The sequence below is a fragment of the Somniosus microcephalus genome, chromosome 3, assembly GCF_052327205.1.
Source record: "Somniosus microcephalus isolate GS21.2 chromosome 3, FLI_Smic_1.0, whole genome shotgun sequence".
Lineage (NCBI taxonomy): Eukaryota > Metazoa > Chordata > Chondrichthyes > Squaliformes > Somniosidae > Somniosus > Somniosus microcephalus.
Genome location: NC_140989.1, coordinates 325,682,734 through 325,703,500, shown reverse-complemented (window position 1 = coordinate 325,703,500; position 20,767 = coordinate 325,682,734). Strand labels below are relative to the sequence as shown.

The 20,767-nt window shown below is 43.9% G+C and overlaps 1 protein-coding gene across 2 annotated transcripts in view; it reads left to right on the top strand.

Annotated features, from left to right (window-relative positions):
• The window catches only part of b4galt2 (UDP-Gal:betaGlcNAc beta 1,4- galactosyltransferase, polypeptide 2), a 587,897-nt gene that overhangs the window by 547,638 nt on the left and 19,492 nt on the right, over window positions 1-20,767 (top strand). Inside the window, exon 6 of one of the 2 annotated variants that reach the window (XM_085983110.1) lies at window positions 17,576-17,680. The exons of the other annotated variant lie outside the window; for it this stretch is intronic. Coding sequence (XP_085839236.1) covers window positions 17,576-17,680 — 105 coding nt within the window. The remainder of the gene's footprint in view (window positions 1-17,575; window positions 17,681-20,767) is intronic. 2 annotated transcript variants of the gene reach the window in all.

Below are 20,767 nucleotides of genomic sequence, written 5' to 3'. Positions count from 1 at the left end.
ATGTTAATTTGCTTGCAGGCCCCCTCTCCCAGCATAACACCCACCATCTCCTTAGCCGCTGGCAATATCAACTCCTCCCCGATTGTGTGCGACTTCCCTGTCTTTGCTATGAGCCTAGCTACCCGGTACAAGGCCTCCACCGCATTAGCATTATCACTGCCTTTAGCTGTGCATTCCATGATTGTCTTGCTACGTTGAAATTCTTTGAGCTGGTTGTAAAAAAAAATCCAATTGGCATGAACACGTATTCCCCATGCTTAGTCTCAAGACGACGGTGAAGATTAGCGGGCTTTAGGCTTTCATTCGACAGAACATCATAGCACACGACACATACTGGTAACGGTTCGTTCTCAGTTCCAGTGTAAGTAAATCCCAGTTTTAAGTATTCACTGCTGTATTTTCTCCTCACTTTTCGCTTACTTTTGTTGTGCTGAGTTTCATTTGCTGATGTCTCACTGTCATTTTGACCATATGTCTCTTTTCGCTTAAGCGTGCCAGATAAAAGCCACCGATCCATTTTTTGATTCCCACGGTCTAACCATCGAATTTTCTAAGAGCGTCGGTTTACATTGACGTCACGCAAAAGCACCACACTATTTAAATTCAAAGAATGATATATATCACCAGGATGTTTGTGAATGATATATATCACCAGGATGTTTGTGAATGATATATATCACCAGGATGTTTGTGAATGATATATATCACCAGGATGTTTGTGGATGATATATATCACCAGGATGTTTGTGAATGATATATATCACCAGGATGTTTGTGAATGATATATATCACCAGGATGTTTGTGAATGATATATATCACCAGGATGTTTGTGAATGATATATATCACCAGGATGTTTGTGAATGATATATATCACCAGGATGTTTGTGAATGATATATATCACCAGGATGTTTGTGAATGATATATATCACCAGGATGTTTGTGAATGATATATATCACCAGGATGTTTGTGAATGATATATATCACCAGGATCTTTGTGAATGATATATATCACCAGGATGTTTGTGAATGATATATATCACCAGGATCTTTGTGAATGATATATATCACCAGGATGTTTGTGAATGATATATATCACCAGGATGTTTGTGAATGATATATATCACCAGGATCTTTGTGAATGATATATATCACCAGGATGTTTGTGAATGATATATATCACCAGGATGTTCGTGAATGATATATGTCACAAGGATGTTCGTGAATGATATATATCACCAGGATGTTTGTGAATGATATATATCACAAGGATGTTCGTGAATGATATATATCACCAGGATGTTTGTGAATGATATATATCACCAGGATGTTTGTGAATGATATATATCACAAGGATGTTTGTGAATGATATATATCACCAGGATGTTTGTGAATGATATATATCACCAGGATGTTTGTGAATGATATATATCACCAGGATGTTTGTGAATGATATATATCACCAGGATGTTTGTGAATGATATATATCACCAGGATGTTTGTGAATGATATCTATCACAGGATGTTTGTGAATGATATATATTACAAGGGTGTTTGTGAAGCATATTACATTGCGGATAATAATGTAATATCGAATATGATACATATGAGGTACATGTGATTATATTATTATTTACCGTCCACAAGGTTCAGATAAGGAGGGTGATAGAGTACTCACCGCTCACCTGGATGGGTGCAGACCCAACAACGCTTAAGAAGATCGACCCCATCCAGAGCATAGCAGTTTGCTTGACTGGCAACCCCACCACTATATTCGGTATCTACACTCTCCACCAAAAGCACACTGCGGATGTAGTCATTAAGCTTACTTCAAAAGCACCTCCCAATCCTGTGACCTCTGGCAGTGAGAATGCCAAGAGTAGCAGAATCATGAGCACACCATCACTTCCCAGTTTCCCTCCAAGTCACACACCTGGCATGACTTGAAAATCTTGTAATTCCCAACCTAACACTATTGATGCATCTTTTAATGTTTAATGCCTTTGTTACTACAGGGTGATAGCCTATGAAACCCAGGCAGAGATATATTAATGATCTGGACGAGGGAATTGGATGTAATATCTCCAAATTTGCAGATGACACAAAGCTGGGGGGGAGGGTATGCTGTGAGGAGGATGTCGTGAAACTCCAGCACGATTTGGACAGGTTGGGTGATTGGGCAGAAACATGGCAAATGCACTATAATGTGGATAAATGTGAGGTTATCCACTTTGGTGGCAAAAACAGGAAGACAGATTATTATTTGAATGGCAATAGATTGGGAGAAGGGGAAGTGCAAAGAGACCTGGGTGTTCTTGTGCACCAGTCGCTGAAGGTAAGCATGCAGGTGCAGCAGGCGGTTAAGAAGGCAAATGGTATGTTGGCCTTCGTAGCAAGAGGGTTCGAGTACAGGAACAAGGATGTCTTGCTACAGTTGTACAGGGCCTTGGTGAGACCGCACCTTGAGTATTGTGTGCAGTTTTGGTCGCCTTACCTGAGGAAGGACGTTCTTGCCATGGAAGGAGTGCAGCAAAGAATCACCAGGCTGATACCTGGGATGGCAGGAATGACGTATGAGGAGAGATTGTGTCGATTGGGCTTATACTCACTGGAGTTTAGAAGATTGAGAGGGGATCTCATCGAAACCTATAACATTCTGTCAGGCCTGGACAGACTAGATGCAGGAAGGATGTTTCTGATGGCCGGGGAGTCCAGAACCAGGGGTCATAGTCTAAGGATAAGGGGTAAGCCATTTAGGACTGAAATGAGGAGGAATTTCTTCACCCAGAGAGTGGTGAACCTGTGGAATTCTCTGCCACAGAGGGCGGTGGAGGCCAGTTCATTAAATATATTCAAGAAAGAGTTGGATATATTTCTTAAGGCTAAAGGGATCAAGGGATATGGGGAGAAAGCAGGGACAGGGTACTGAATTTGGATGATCAGCCATGATCTCATTGAATGGCGGAGCAGGCTCGAAGGGCCGAATGGCCTACTCCTGCTCCTATCTTCTATGTTTCTATGACCTGCGGGAAGGGGGGAGGAAGACAGTAGGAGTATGTTTGTGTGTGTGTGCTAGGCCGATGTAGCAGAGCCTGGTCTCCAATCGTCTTGGATCCCCTTGCCATTGGACCAAGACCTTGCTCTGTCAAGCCCGTGTGGTAGCTGGTGTGCAACGGCCACCCCATGTTAAAATAACTCACGCACAGGCATCTTCCACCTTTTAAAATGAAGTTCGGGACCTGGAATGTCAGGACCCTCATGAACAACCCAAAAGCGATGGAGACTGTAGGTCCTGCATTGGACTCATCAGTCACCTGAGAACTCATTTTTAGTTTGTAAGCAAGTCATCCTCGGTTCCGAGGGACTGCCAAAGAAGAGCAGAGATTATTACATTATCATTAATTTTTTTCACGGACCACCTGCAGTACCCTCGCGGACCACTGGTTGGGAACCACTGATATAGACTATATTATCCAGGTGCATAGTGAAATATATAGTGTGTCGCATAATGGGTATACTATACAATATGATATTTTAGAGGGTGCAAAGTAAATTGGATGAAGCATTGGGTAGTACATAAAGTATACAGTATAATATGTTAGATAGCATAGGAAATATTTCTGGACAATTTACTATCCAACAAATGTTAAGTACCAATCCTATGATGCCACTTATCCTCAGGCACTCCATTATCATCATTATTATTCTTTCACTTGTATCATGCTACTTTTAACAGGCATAACTTCCCTTATAGTGATAGTTATTTATAATGTGCTGGCCACATTTATAAAGAATAAGAGGTGTAAGAGCTATCCAATTAGTCCTACTGCTCTGTTGTTTCCCCATAGCCCTGCAATTTTTTTTGTTTTATTCTGACTGATATTGTAAAACTAAAGTGGTCCTGCCCCACTAGGATAAGTGGCACAAATCCAATTATCATTCAGAGCATTATTTCTACTTCTACTGCAGGTAGCTGGCCTCAGATGGTCTGTATACTGGCTGGCTGTTGGCAGCTGACTGCTGGTGCTGAATAGCTGACTGCCTGTGGTTTGAGTGACTATAGCTGGTTTTCTAACTTTTCTAGTAGCCAGCTGCTCGCTGTGGTTTGGGTGACTGGCTGCTGGAGGTGACTGGATGGCAGGAAGCTTGGCTGGGTTCTGCTGGTTTGCTGCTGACCATTGCCAGCTGTTATTTAGCTGGTTACTGATAGTAGATGAGTGGCTCCTGGTGGCTGTTTACTGTTGATTGCTGGGTTTTGGTGATTGGTTATAGTTTGGCCAGCTACTGGCGGAGGCTAGCTGGCAAGTTAGCTGGGCTTCCTGATCCGTATTGTAGGGATTTCACAATAATTCCGAAATTTCCTACAGTTCCGAAGATTAATTTTGATTAAAGAATACTTGGGTGATATACCTTTAAAAATCCAGGGACCAAAATGGCCGTCGGACCACATGGCAGAAGACAAAAGGACTTGAAAAAGCAGCCTGCTGTGTCTGTGAGAGGTTCAATGGAGCAGTCAATCTGCCAATCAAAGGGGAGTTCCCCTCCCTGCAGGAGACAATCGACAGAAACTGTGTTTATTTATTCAAAGGATTAACCACTTGACTGCGGTTTCAGTTTGACCGCAGGACAAAGACTTTTGTTTACCCAAGCAATCAAGGAAATAGTTCAAACCACTGCAGCTTTATTCGATAGTCCATCACAGACAATGAGGACACATTTCAAACCACTGCAGCTTTATTCAAAGCCATCACAGACAATGAGGACACATTTAAACTGCAACTTTATTCAAAACCCATTACAGACAATGGGGTATAAAAGATAGCTTCTCAGAAGCCATCTTTCTCTCTCTCTCTGTGTGGCCTCGCCTCCGTGCCTCTACAATGTGGGAGCCTGCCTAAAGGAGTGGAACACCAGCAGTTTACTTTTAAAATACTGGGGTGTTTTTACTTCGGGGCAGTGAAGATCAAAGATCGCAGGGCACGGAGCAGGCATTTTCATTGGTGAGCATATATTTTTCTGGCTTTTTACAAGACAACTTAGAATAGGTATAGGGGTGGGAATTAAGTGGGAATTTTGTTAGAACTGTGATTTTAGTCAATTTTCCCTCGTTGTGTCCATTTCTCCTCCCCTATTTTAAGTAAGACAGTGTTGCACTAGCAGAGAAGTGCTATAGTGAACACTGAGTTCTGTATTGAAACTGTATTTAAAAAGGGTGTTGCACTAGCAGAGAAATGCTATAGTGAATACTGAGTTCTATATTGAAACTGTATTTAAAAAGGGGTGTTGCACTAGCAGAGAAGTGCTATAGTGAACACAGTTCTATATTGAAACTGTATTAAAAGGGGTGTTGCACCAAGCAGAGAAGTGCTGTGGTGAACACTGTAGCTGTTTTTTTTTTTTAAGTGCTGTGTTTAAATAAAGGAGTGTTGCACTGAGCAAAGAGCGCTCTAGTGGACACGAAGTGTACTGCGTTGAGTAAAAGTGCTGTATCGAGCATAGGAGTGTTGTATTGTTTATTTTTAAGTTGTTTCTTTCCTTTTGTTTCAATAAATACTGGTCTGTTTTGCACCCAAACCACGAGTCACGTTTTCAGTCTACATCGCTACCGAATAAGTCCGGTGGTCAGAACCAGGAATAGGGGAGCGCTTCGAAACCGCACGGGGGTCCCTGGAGCAGCTCAGAGGCTTCTGACTGGCCAGAGACAATAACCCCAACCCCGCTGTTTAATTCCTACAGTATTTCTCAATTACTCATTGGATAAACTCATTAAACCATCAGAAGAGCCTGTTCTGTATGTCATAATTAGATTATGTGCTCAAGTCTCTGGAATAAGATGTGAACCCACAATTTTCTGACAAAGGCAAGAGTGCTAACATTGAGCCAAGGATGACCCTCAAAAATCAACATTTTCTAGGGGCGGTATGCCTCGAGACACCCCTAGAAAATAAATATGCATGCTATACAGTATTATTTCTACAATTGTCACTATACCGGTGAAGATAGCAAACACAACAGAAAGGCTAGAAAATATAGTGTCAAAAATAGAAAGAAAAATTACAAATTGTTTCCAAAATTTATTTTTTATTTTAAGGAGAGATAAGAGGCCACTCAGGAAGTGATGGAAAATTGGAGGGCAAGTCAATTCTAATGCTGTCATCAAGAGCAACTCTGGGCACATTGCTTGGCTGTTCAATCATCAGGGTAATGTTGCCTTAGAGCAGGAAGTAACCTAAGGAATAAAGGGAAATGGGGCAGAAAAGTGTGCTAAGGATATTTCAGTGATGGCTGCTTTTTCCAATTCACCTTGTGAATGTGGTATGGCTGATCAGATAATGTTAAGCCTGGTCCTTCACGTTTTATCCTCAATGTACTGAAGAACGGATATATCACTAGGAGCTTTCACATGATGAGGGAAGGCTGCCGCCTCGGCTGTTATTTGCTATCGTGCATCATCCATTGGCTGATTAGGGATTGCTTCTGGCGGAGGCCTAGGAAGGGGCTCAGTCTGCCTGCCCCCTCAAGTGGGGGAAAGGCACACAAGCTGGAAGTTCCCAAAAGCAGAAAAGGGAGGTTTTTTTTAAGTTTTGCCTTGTGGATTAGTAGGGACGCATGCCACTGTATTATTTTTGCATTCCTCTTAAATTTTGCATTTTAATCCCTATTGTATGAGTTTAAAAACAGCAGCAGTATCAGTGATTGCATTTTGAGCGCTTTACTGTTTCAGCAACATGCATGACTAGTTTAAACTGTTCATCCATGAATGAATATCTGATGTTCAAGCACTCTGCCTCCCATGTACTCTGCGAATGAAGACTCAGTTGAGTGTGGAATATTGCAACATTAAAGAGTGTTTGTGTCCAGCTGCTTTTGTGTGACACACAACATGCTGATACACAGAGCCAGACGGGGCAGCCCTGGTATCATTACAGAGAGAGTCAACATCACTTTGCAGCCAGCAAGCAGCTTATTGATCCTCTTCTCAAAAAGATGCCACCATTTATATTCATCTTCCTGTTATCAGTGTTGCTGAGGAGAATAAGCGGTAAATGGCTGCTTGTCGACACAAAGAAGCTTTCTCATTTTTTCCCTGTCTCTGATGTTGAACAGATTATATATCCTGATTTGTTAGCTTACTGGGAATCCGTTCCAGGTAGAGCGTTGAGAGGTGAAACCACATTGTTATTATTAGATGCACTTTTTGGATTGAATATCATAATTGGCATTCACTCTCATTCTGCAAATGTTACGTCATTTCTGCTGCACTCTGCATGCCCACTGCACAACAGAATAAAGAGGAGCTTTTTTAAATGAATGATTTGGTGTATATGCACAATACGAAAAGGCTGGCAGTGCATTTAAGGTTGTTTTTCGATCCCAGGATGCATGAGCAACGCCAGTGGGTAGAAGTGGAAAGTAGGTCCACTTGCAGTCTATGACAGAACTCAGTGACAGCTTCCTTTGAAACAAAGCCTCGGCAGGCACTGCACCTTGCTTGCATGCAGCTAGGAGTGTCTTTGCCTTTATTCTCTGGTGTGGGGGTACCAGCAGGTGCCATGTGCCCGCCTGTACAGCTTCACCAACCTGCTACCCCTCAGCTGTTGCTCCTCCTCTTCTTCCAAGATGCTTATGGGAACGAGGAATGCTTTATTACCACAAGGGGGCTATTGAGGCACAGGCTATAACAACGTGTAAAAGGGAACTGGATAAGTATTTCAAAAGGAAGAATACAAACGGATATGGGAAAGGGCAGGGAAATAGGATTAAAGTAGATAGCTCCCATTGAAGAGCTAGCGTCGACTCGGGAACAATCCGTCATATGACGTCCTTCTACGCTATAACTCCTATAATTATGTGAGCCTTCTGGTGATTAGTTTGGTAGAAACCTCAAGAACTGTTGAATGCAAAGGGAGACGTAATCAGTACAACCTTCCTGCAGGAATGCACACTGCATTATATTTTTCATGCATGCTACATTGTCATATCTGACTTATTCTTGGTCTTTGCAGATAATTAGCTCATTAAAAACACAGGTCAGTTTTTCCCAGCCTTGTTTTTATAGTTGTGCAAAGGAATACTCTTGCACAGCTGTGGGGCAGTGAGGTATCTATTGTGTGCTGTGCCACAGAATGATAGGATGTGGATTTGCACCGTAACTAAGTGGTCAGGAGGAGCTGGGGATAAGGCAGACAATGGGGCAGGTGTTAAAGTGGGTGGAGATCAAGTACAACTATTTTTATCATGAGTTGAATTGAAGATTCAGTGTTAGTGATCAGCATATGTACTGGCATGGGTGGAAGATTAGCTATCTAACAGAAAACAAAGAGTTGGGATAAATGGTTCGTTCTCGGGCTGGCAATCAGTAACTAGTGGTGTCCCACAGGGATCAGTGCTGGGACCCCAACTCTTTACAATCTATATTAACGATTTGGAGGAAGGGACCGAGTGCAACATATCCAAGTTTGCCAACGATACAAAGATGGGAGGGAAAGCAATGAGTGAGGAGGACATAAAAAACCTGCAAAAGGACATAGACAGGCTAAGTGAGTGGGCAGAGATTTGGCAGATGCAATATAATGTTGGAAAGTGTGAGGTTATGCACTTTGGCAGAAAAAATCAAAGAGCAAGTTATTATCTAAATGGAGAGAAACTGCAAAGTGCTACAGTACAAAGGGATCTGGGGGTCCTGGTACATGAAACACAAAAAGTTAGTATGCAGGTGCAGCAGGTGATCAGGAAGGCCAATGGAATCTTGGCTTTTATTGCAAGGGGGATGGAGTATAAAAACAGGGAAGTCTTGCTGCAGTTATACAGGGTATTGGTGAGGCCACACCTGGAATACTGCGTGCAGTTTTGGTTTCCATATTTAAGAAAAGATATACTTGCTCTCGAGGCGGTTCAGAGAAGGTTCACTCGGTTGATTCCAGAGATGAGGGGGTTGACTTATGAGGAAAGGTTGAATAGGTTGGGACTCTACTCATTGGAGTTCAGAAGAATGAGAGGCGATCTTATCGAAACATATAAGATTGTGAGGGGGCTTGATCGGGTGGATGCGGTGAGGATGTTTCCACTGATGGGTGAGACTAGAACTAGGGGGCATAATCTTAGAATAAGGGGCTGCCCTTTCAAAACTGAGATGAGGAGAAACTTCTTCACTCAGAGGGTAGTAAATCTATGGAATTTGCTACCCCAGAGAGCTGTGGAAGCTGCAACATTAAATAAATTTAAAATGGAGATCAACATTGTCCTAGCAGATAAGGGAATTAGGGGTTATGGGGAGAGGGCAGGGAAGTGGATGTGAGTCTAGATTCAGATCAGCCATGATCCTATTGAATGGCGGAGCAGGCCCGAGGGGCCGTATGGCCTACTCCTGCTCCTATTTCTTATGTTCTTATATCTTGTTTTCCAAAAGTTTCACTGTCGAGGGCAATAGTTGAGAATATATTTTCTTGACGGGTGCTGTCTTGAAAATCTTGCATTAAGAAGGGAACTAATGTAAAGACAGATGAAATAACAACAGAAAACACTGGAAAAACTCAGCAGGCCAGGGCAGCATCCGTGGAGAGAGAAACAGAGTTGACGTTTCAGGTCCAAGACCCTTTGTTAGAACTGGAAAAAAAGCAGGAAAAGGAATACATTTTAAAGCAAGTGGGGGCTGGGTAAAGAGGGAATCCCAGCTCGTCAGTCACCAGCACAGCTTGTCCTGATCTTGCATATCAATAGCTGTGATGGGTGTATAACTTGTATGCAGAGAAGCTGAAACACAGGAGGCGTCCGACCCAATTTTAACTGGAGGTGGGAGTCGAGGGGCTGAGGTAGTTTTAGCTCCCGGGCGTGATCTGCATAGGCACCGTAAGTCTCTCCCCACTAACCCCCCCCCCGCCCGCCCTCCCCCCCACCCTTTCCCAAAACCTAGTGGGAAGTGGCAGTTGGCCAGTGGGTGGAATTGGGATGTCGGGTTGCAGCTGGGGACCCAAAGGAATGGTCCCTGGCACTCGGGTAGGCGGTTGGCAGGGAGTTCGGGAGGGTCTTGCGGCCGGGCCCAGTTTCCACCAGGAGGGCAGGGTTAAAATCGGCCATTTACAATACTGGATATAAACAAATACTCTGCTTTTACCCAGTGTGCACTGTACAAGCCAGAAAATAATAAGGGACCCTTTGCACCTCTCTCATGAATTGCATGAACATCTGTTATTTTACATAATATATGTATAGATTATGTTTTTGCATTTGTCTTCATCCATATTTAAATCAAAGGACTGAAAACACTGACGAGCACTAATGCATAAATACAATAGTACAGTCCTCTTGAATATACACCACACACAGAGGAATGACTGTGATTTGTGCAGTTTAATGCAAACTAGGCATCTTGTGCTGTATTTATATTGCAGAACTGCTTCCTGAAGGAGTTCAGCAGTAGGGGCTGCCAGTCCCTTGGATGTTGAAAGTGGCCTTTTATTTTGATTCAGTTAGCAAAACCAAATGGTGCGCCAACAATCATTAAAGCAAATAGATTGCCCAGTCAGTAGATTTTAATTCACCTGAGGTCATGCTGAACCTGTACAGGCACAACTGGGCCACATGTGGATTATTCTATATAGGCTGGTGCGACATGAAGGGGCCATCCAGGTCCTGGAGGCAGCGCCACAACAATTACATTTCTAGTCCAGGAAGACATCTCAGAGCCCTTCACATGAAGGAGGAAAAACCAGCAGGATGGAAAAAGGGAGAGTGTGTGCATGGAGGGAGGGCTGAAAACACAGTTAGAGAAGAGTGCAGGAAGTTTTTGAAATCCCAGAGAGATAGCAAGGCGCAGAGAGCATTGGCAGGCGTTCTAGAGAACAGGAGTGTGTGTAGGGGCTGAACAAGTGGTCTGCAAAGGTGGAGCAGAGAGAGTTGGGTGTAATGATCAGTAACATGTCATTCTAGAATGGTGCACTAGGTGGAGCAGTATGTTTAGGGGGGCTACCCACAAGGCAGTAGTCAAGATGGATGCCTGTACACTAGTCCACATGGCTGAATAAATGACTAACTCAAGCTAGCTGTTCATAATGAAAACGTCTATTTATTTATGAACATAACATGGTACCAGGATTGGTAATATCTGCTGAATATTGTGAAACGCGACACGGAGAATTTGAAGCCACCGGAGGGTTTGAAACTCACGGGGAATGTCGACTGCAATTGGTGGACTTTCAAACAACAATCCGAACTCTACATTGCTGCCATCGGGTTCGGTACGATGCCAAATGCAAGGAAAATAGCGTTGCTGCTCATGGTTGCAGGCCCGCAGGCGATAGTGGTATTAAATACGTTTGTATTTGATCAAGAGGAGGACAGACAAAAAATGGACGATGTGCTAAAGAAGTTTGATATACATTGTTCTCCCAAAAAGAACGAGACCTATGAGAGGTATGTGTTCTGTTCACGGACACAGCAGCAAAATGAGACTTTTGATAGCTTTGTGACCGATCTGAAACTGAAAGCACAGACATGTAATTTCTCTGAACTGAAATCACCCATGATTCGTGACCAGATTATGTTTGGTATTCATGATAAAAAGGTCAGGGAACGTTTGTTGAGAGAAACTGAACTAACATTGGAGAAAGCTGTGAAAATATGCCATGCCAGTGAGCTAGCTCAACAGCCGCAAAACTTTCAGTGAAATTAATAATGATGCGACTGTAATGAGTGACTGTGCTGCTGTCGGTGCTGTGTCCTACAAAGGGAAGAAACATGGGCAGAACAGAAATGCAAAGCAATCGGAGGATGGAACTTTCAATTGTAAATGCTGTGGTTACCAGCACCAGTCAAGACAATGCCCAGCGTTTGGGAAAATGTGCACAAAATGTAATGGAAAGAATCACTTTGCCAAACAATGCTTTTCAAAAGTAAAAACAAAAAGAACATAAAGTTAATGCAGTAAAAGAGGACACTGATTTAAGTGAGACATTTTTTGTAGGAATGGTGTCATGTGACAATATAGAAAAGGATACAGAAAATGTGCAGCCCTCAGGAATGGACAATGCTGAACATAAAGTTAATGCAGTAAAAGAGGACAAATGGATAATGTCACTGCAGGTAAATGGAGCATTAGTTACATTGAAACTAGACACTGGGGCAAAAGCAAACTTAATCAGTATGAGTGACATTAAAAATATGAAAGAAAAGCCCAAAATACAGAAAAAGTCAGTACTACTGAAGAACTATAATGGACAGGAAATAGATAGCTTAAGTGTATGCACACTTAAAGTGACAGTCAAAGACAAAGTGCATCATCTCATGTTTTCTGTTGTGGCTGAAGGACTTGATTCATTACTAGGTGACAAAGCTTGTGAGGACTTAGAATTGGTCAAGAGAGTCTACCGTATAAACTGTGCCATAAGCAGACCAGATGACTCGGTGGATTCTGTAGTGAATAATTTCTAGGATGTGTTCAAAGCATTTGGAGTTCTACCAGGGCAGCACGGTGGCATAGTGGTTAGCACTGTTGCCTCACAGCGCCAGGGACCCGGGTTCGAATCCGGCCTCGGGTGACTGTCTGTGTGGAGTTTGCACATTCTCCCCGTGTTTGCGTGGGTTTCCTCCGGGTGCTCCGGTTTCCTCCCACAGTCCAAAGATGTGCGGGTTAGGTTGATTGGCTATGATAAATTGACCCTTAGTGTTAGGGGGATTAAATACGTGGGGTTACGGGGATAGGGTGGGATATGTGTTGGTGTAGGGGTTACGGGGATCGGGTGGGATATGTGTCGGTGCAGGCTCGATGGGCCGAAATGGCCTCTATCTGCACTGTGGGGTTTCTGTGATTCTGTGATTCACCTACAAGATCCAGCTAAAGGAGGATGCTCAGCCAGTGGTACATGCTCCGCGGAGAGTTCCAGCACCACTGCGTGACCGGCTCAAGAAAGAACTGGACAGAATGACCACACTAGGAGTCATCAGGAAAGTCGAAGAGCCAACAGACTGGGTCAACTCCATGGTATGTGTAAAGAAAAAGAACAATGATCTAAGAGTATGCATGGATCCAAAGGACTTAAATGCAAACATAAAACGTGAACACTACCAGATTCCCAAGCGAGAAGAAATCACCAGTGAAATGTCAGGTGCCAGAAACTTCACAAAGCTCGATGCCTCAAGGATTTTGGCAACTAAAACTGGATGAAGAGAGCACCAAATACTGTACCTTCAACACACCATTTGGCAGGTATTGTTTCCTCAGAATGCCTTTCGGGATAATATCTGCATCTGAAATCTTTCATAGAGTGATGGAACACATAATTGAAGGTCTGGAAGGAGTTCGGGTCTATGTTGATGACATCATCATCTGGGGTTCCACACTGAAAGAACACAATGAGAGACTGACTAAAGTGCTACAGAGCACACGCCGGAATGGACTGAAGCTCAACAAAGCCAAGTGTCAGTTTGGCATCCAGGAAGTCACTTTCCTAGGAGATAATCTATCTGGTAAAGGAATAGAGCCAGATATGGAAAAAGTAAACGCCATACTCAACATGCCCCGACCCACTGACAAAAAAGGAGTGCTACGCATCATGGGGATGATAAACTTCATTGGAAAGTTCATTCCTAACTTGTCAGCCAAGACAGCCTGTCTGCGAGACCTGCTACATAAAACAAATGAGTTCGCATGGACAGAAAGACATGAACAAGAGTGGATGAACCTCAAAACAGTGCTGACAACCACACCTGTACTCACCTTCTTTGACCCAACAAAGAGAATCAAAGTGTCAACGGATGCATCAAAAGATGGCCTAGGCGCGGTCTTGCTACAAGCAGAGGGTGAAGATTGGAAGCCTGTTGCCTATGCCTCCAGGTCTATGACTGATTCTGAGTGTCGATACGCCCAGATTGAAAAGGAATGTCTATAGGTTTGGTAGTTGGACTAGAAAAGTTCCATGGCTACATATATGGACTTCCCACCTTCACAGTTGAGACAGACCACTGCCCACTGGTTGCCATCATTAAAAAAAATCTGAATGAGATGTCTCCAAGGATTCAACGACTCATGATGAAGCTGCAAAGATATGACTTTGAACTGATCTACACACCAGGCAAACACATAGTGTTAGCAGATGCACTATCCGGAGCACCCACAATGAGTCATGTGAGCTCTACTGAGGAAGACGTGGATGTTCATGTGAGTATGGTCACCGCTGCGCTGCCCGTGTCAGACACAAAATCAAAGCAAATAGCAGAAGAAACAGTAAAGGATACGGTGTTACAAACAGTAATAGAGAACATTCATCATGGTTGGCCAAAAGGTTCCTGTCCAAAGTACTATCACATCAGGTCAAAGTTAAGTGTCGCAAGTGGACTATTACTAAAACAGAACAGAATAGTCATTCCACAGGCTCTACGTCAAGACATGCTCAAAAGGATTCATGAGGGACACCTCGGAATTGAAAAATGCAAAAGGAGAGCAAGAGACACTGTTTATTGGCCTGGCATAAATAAGGACATTGAGAACATGATAGGCATATGTGAGACATGTCAGAAACACCAAAACAAACAAGCAAAGGAACCAATGATAGTAGCTGACTTACCAACAGCACCATGGCAAAAGGTTGGTATGGACCTCTTTCATTTGAATGGTAAAGACTATCTAATAGTGATTGACCACTATTCTAACTATCCTGAGATGGCGCTGCTCTCAAGCACATCAGCAAGCAGTGTCATAATGCATGTTAAATCCATCTTCGCCAGACATGGAATTCCCAGGATTGCCGTTAGCGACAATGGTCCATGCTTCAACTGTAAGGAGTGGCAACAGTTTGCAGCACATTATGGCTTTCAGCACATCACATCCAGTCCTCTGTATGCTCAGTCGAATGGTAAGGCAGAGAAAGGTGTTCAAGTTCTCAAACAGCTACTGAAGAAAGCAACAGAAAGCAAGTCTGATCCTTATCTCGCCCTGCTGAGCTACCGAGCCTCCCCTTTAGACTGTGGTTCTTCACCTGCTGAACTCCTAATGGGTTGCAAGTTGCGCACCACGCTACCCTGCTGTGCAAAAGAAAAGCAGAGTAAGGAACTGAGACAGAGACTTCAACTGTTAAAGCTGAAACAGAAATCACACTATGACAAGTCATCCAAAACTCTGAAACCATTGACAAGGGATGATGTTGTCAGGATTGAGGATCCAGATGCATGGAACAGGAAAGCTACAGTACTTGAGGAAGTAGGACCAAGGTCATACACTGTTAGAACTGAGGAAGGACAGATTCTCAGGAGGAACCGCCGTTCTCTCCTGAAAACACAAGAAACTATCCAAGAGCAAATCGATGACAATGCCGCAACTGAATCTTGTCACTCACCACCAGAACAATCTAACACAAACACACATACAGGCTCTCATGAAAACACATCAGACTTACCTGTGCTGAGAAGATCCACACGTGAAGTAAAAAAGCCTGATAGACTTAATCTTTGAGTACAAAGAAAACTATAATAAAGAATTAAAAGCTTAGAGTTCATAAAGTAAAGTATGAAAATGTGTTGACTATTGTGAAGATGTTTATGTCGTTATGATTGATTGATATTGATTTTGTTTAACCTCTAAGGAAGGGGGATGTAATGATCAGTAACATGTCATTCTAGAATGGTACACTAGGTGGAGCTGTATGTTTAGGGGGGCTACCCACAAGGCAGTAGTCAAGATGGATGCCTGTACACTAGTCCACATGGCTGAATAAATGACTCGCTCAAGCTAGCTGTTCATAATGAAAACGTCTATTTATTTATGAACATAACATTGGGGACAAAGAGTAGCCCAGTTTTAGAGGAGCAGATGGTGTGTGCGGGGACACAGGGGATCACTGAGGTAGTGTGAGGTGAGACAACGGAGGGGCTTAAATTAAAAATGAGAATTTTATAGTCAATTTACTGAGGCACAGGGAGGTTCGATAGGATGGTGGTGTGGGGCTTTGTGCAGGTAAGGACAATATTCAGAAAAATAAGTGTTTTCCAGGGGGATGAAGGTGAATATTATTTGCAATAATAAAAATGATGGTATACCCCCTGCCCCTTCAACTAAAGAAGGACGGAGACGCCCTTTAACATAACAGGATAAAACTCATTCCAGCGATACTAGCTTCACAGACTTCCAAATCTATTTCACAAGAAAGCTTGCATGGCATAATACATAATGAATAATTTTCACCTGGGAGTGATTCAAAAGATGTATTGAGTAGCTTGGATGATTTCTATATAGAACTAAAAAATAACAAAAGTCTCGCTTGCAGAAAATTGTTTTGTATTTACATACTTTCCATTTGTCGTACATAAACTGTCCTTGCTCTGAGATCCTGTGACTCTGCCCTCTGTGTCTCTGACAGCCCCTGTCTCTGCCCTCTCTGTACCTCTGACAGCCCCTGTCTCTGCCCTCACTGTGTCTCTCACAGCCCCTGTCTCTGCCCTCACTGTACCTCTGACAGCCCCTGTCTCTGCCCTCTCTGTGTCTCTGACAGCCCCTGTCTCTGCCCTCACTGTACCTCTGACAGCCCCTGTCTCTGCCCTCTCTGTACCTCTGACAGCCCCTGTCTCTGCCCTCTCTGTACCTCTGACAGCCCCTGTCTCTGCCCTCTCTGTACCTCTGACAGCCCCTGTCTCTGCCCTCTCTGTACCTCTGACAGCCCCTGTCTCTGCCCTCTCTGTACCTCTGACAGCCCCTGTCTCTGCCCTCTCTGTACCTCTGACAGCCCCTGTCTCTGCCCTCTCTGTACCTCTGACAGCCCCTGTCTCTGCCCTCTCTGTACCTCTGACAGCCCCGTCTCTGCCCTCTCTGTACCTCTGACAGCCCCTGTCTCTGCCCTCTCTGTGTCTCTGACAGCCCCTGTCTCTGCCCTCTCTGTACCTCTGACAGCCCCTGTCTCTGCCCTCTCTGTACCTCTGACAGCCCCTGTCTCTGCCCTCTCTGTACCTCTGACAGCCCCTGTCTCTGCCCTCACTGTACCTCTGACAGCCCCTGTCTCTGCCCTCTCTGTGTCTCTGGCAGCCCCTGTCTCTGCCCTTTGTACCTCTGACAGCCCCTGTCTCTGCCCTCTCTCTGTACCTCTGACAGCCTCTGTCGCTGCCCTCTCTGAGCTTCTCACATCTCTGTCTTTTCCCAATCTGTTGAAGTGTATTGCAGCACAATAGGTACATGGATTGATAACGGGCAGCTATTCAAGGTATTGATAATACTTCGTGAATAATTATAATTTTCATCTGAACCCAGAGATTAGAGTCCTGACTTAAAATACTCCAGCATATCAATTACTTTCTATAACATATATTGGTGATTTTTGACTTCTTGGTGGGTTTTGGGCACACAGTGACAGCCAGTGGGAATGCATTGTACCACTGTGTTCCTTGTCATTGCTGTGTTCTGATTGTTGCACTAAAGAATTATTGATTCTGGCGTCATTACTGTAAATTATTGAGAAGTAATTAGCAGCCATTTACCAGGGAGTTCTTTGGGCAGTATATATGTTGTATACATTATTATTATTTGCTCCTGAGGTACTCCTCTACCTGCTTTTCTGTGATGCATTTTTTTTTCTATCTGTCGTTATTCTTCAGAATAACACTGAAAGGTATGAAAGTCTCCCGACCAGACTCCAGGATTGGAAAATACCGAATGATAAAGCACGAACGAGACAAGCACAACGAGCCCAACCCCCAGAGGTAAGTTTGACACAGACATTTGTGTCTGTTCACATTACAACTCCATTATGTGGTGCAGTTGGTCTGATGGCGTTGAGCATTTTGGTCTGCCATTTTGGACTGGGACAGAAGAAACAGTCGCCGAACCTCAAGTACATCGTGGGGAGAGGGTTTCAGGGAGGGTCTCGCGCTCAGGAAAGTGGGGAGCCCAGGAGAGGGGAGGCCTAAACTTTCCTGTGGGCTCCTGCCCCTCCAGTCTTTGCAACACTATTGGGGAGTGGGTGTCTCAAAGCTCAAGGAAGTGTGCAGTGTATAGTGTCGAAGAAAATATGTAATTGTCCTCGAGCTTCACGGTGGTGTCATCTTTTTTCGTAGACCTCTCTTATGCAAGGAGTGCTGAGTAAGGAACATAAAGATGAGTGCAATGCCACAACCAGTATGTGGTCTCATTTAGGGCACCACAGTCGAGTTTGTAATTTATACTATGTCTTTTGAAACTGGCAGGAGAGTCTCCATGTGGTCCCAATGATTGTACTGAACTATTCTAATCTTTGTTCCAGTAACTTCTGCACTTTTTTGGTTGACAAACACATTTTGTTATCTGAAGAGGAAATCATAAAGACAGATCATGTATGGCAGCTTCTTAAAAGGAGCAGAGGTTTCCAGGTATCCAGAGAGGCTAATGAGATGTGAAGCCATTCCCTGAAATTAGTGAAAAAAAGTAATGAGATTCCAGATGGGCAGTGCTAGTGCTTATCTTCCAAGCCACCCCAAGCTGACACGAAGGCATTCTGCTGTACCAGCACTGTCACTTCCCTGTATATGAGAAATGATACACTTACGGCATCACAAGAACAGCACCTGGCAAATCTATAGCTTCAGGTAATACTGTCTCTCACTCTTGCTTTTAGGGATCTAACAAGGGAGCGAGTGATGGGCAGTATTGAGTAACTCAAGATAATTAGCTAATCTGCATGAAAAGTCAGTTTTATTCTCTCATCTTGCACTTCCATTCCATTCTGATAATTATGATTTTCGACTTAAACATGTTAATGAAATGAGGTGGTAGAGTAACATTTCTTTTTAAGCTGGCATGCCTAATTAATATAGGTGACACCATCTGGAAAGAATGAAAGAACTTGCATTTATATAGCGCCACCTTATGTCCCAAAGTGCTTCACGACCAATAAATTATTTTGAAATGCAGTCACTGCTGTTATTTAGGCAAACACGGCAGCCAGAAAATCTGGACTTATAACTCAAACAACAACAACTTGTATTTATATAGTGCCTTTAATGTAGTTAAACATCCCAAGGCGCTGCACAGGAGTATTTTAATACAAATTTTATTGACTCTGAGCCACATAAGGAGAAATTAGGGCAGGTGACCAAAAGCTTGGTCAAAGAGGTAGGTTTTAAGGCACGCCTTAAAGGAGGAAAGAGAGGTAGCAAGGCGGAGAGGTTTAGGCAGGGAATTCCAGAGCTTAGGGCCTCGGCAACAGAAGGCACGGCCACCAATTGTTGTGCGATTATAATCAGGGATGCTCAAGAGGGCAGAATTAGAGGAGCACAGATATCTCGGGGATGGGGGGTGGTGGTGGGGCTGAAGGAGATTACAGAGATAGGAAGGGGTGAGGCCATGGAGGGATTTGAAAACAAGGATGAGAATTTTGAAATCGAGGTGTTGCTTAACCGGGAGCCAATGTAGGTCAGCGAGCACAGGGGTGATGGGTGAGCGGGACTTGGTGCAAATTAGGACACGGGCAGCCAAGTTTTGGATCACCTCACGTTTATGTAGGGTAGAATGCGGGAGGCCAGCCAGGAGTGTGTTGGAATAGTCATGTCTAGAGATAACAAAGGCATGGATGAGGGTTTCAGCAGCGGATGAGCAGAGGCAAGGGCGGAGACAGGCGATGTTACAGAGGTTGTTATAGGTGGTTTTAGTTATGCTGTGGATATGTGGTCGGAAGCTCATTTCAGGGTCAAATATGACACCAAGGTTGCGAACAGTGTGGTTCAACCTCAGACAGATGTTAGGGAGAGGGATGGAGTCAGTGGCTAGGGAACGGAGTTTGTGGCAGGGACCAAAAACAATGGCTTCGGTCTTCCCAATATTTAATTGGAGAAAATTTCTGCTCATCCAGAACTGGATGTCGGACAAGCAGTCTGACAATTTAGAGACCGTGGATGGGTCAAGAGAAGTGGTGGTGAGATAGAGCTGGGTGTTGTCAGCATACATGTGGAAACTAACGCTGTGTTTTCAGATGATGTCGCCAAGGGGCAGCATCTAGATGAGAAATAGGAGGGGACCAAGGATAGATCCTTGGGAGACACCAGAGGTAACGATGTGGGAGCAGGAAGAGAAGCCATTGCATGTAATTCTCTGGCTACGATTAGATAGATAAGATTGGAACCAGGCAACTGCAGTCCCACCCAGCTGGACGACACTGGAGAGGTGTTGGAGGAGGATGGAGTGGTCAACCATGTCAAAGGCTCAGAAGTAAGGGTTATACCAACTAAGCCAAGCAGACACAGGGGAAGGCGTTTTCTGTTTACGGTTAATTTACACTGCAAGCATCACATGTGGCCAGCATCTGCAGTTTGGATTGAAAGCAGGCAGAACTTCATTCACATTGTCTTGCTCCTGTCCAATGCAAGCTAGAGCCGTGTTGCCCAGGAGAGAGCAGTGTGCCTTTATACGGGCTTGGGCAGAGCTCTCTCCCAGCAATGAAAAAGTGAAATGTTCAGGAAGTGGGGAAGGGAGCATCCTCACTTTCTAAACATTTAAATTGTGGTGAGGGATTTAACTTCATGTGGTGTCAAATCAAAGTGGCGTGAGGATATTCACTCCAGGAATTCACAATCCACTTTACTCTGGAGTCAGGCTAAGCTTGACTATAAACTTAAATTGCCGGTTTAGCATTGGTGCAAAGCCAACACTATATTAGCAGCGTGAAGGCTAATATACCCTTGGTCGTCGTCGTACGTGTCTTCACACTGTTCCCTTTGGGGAACTGTATGAAGTGGTGGAAGGATTTCTGGCCGCGATTAACGCTCCTTCCGTGACCATAACCATCTTCATACCAGCCATTAGGGTGGTTAGTCCTA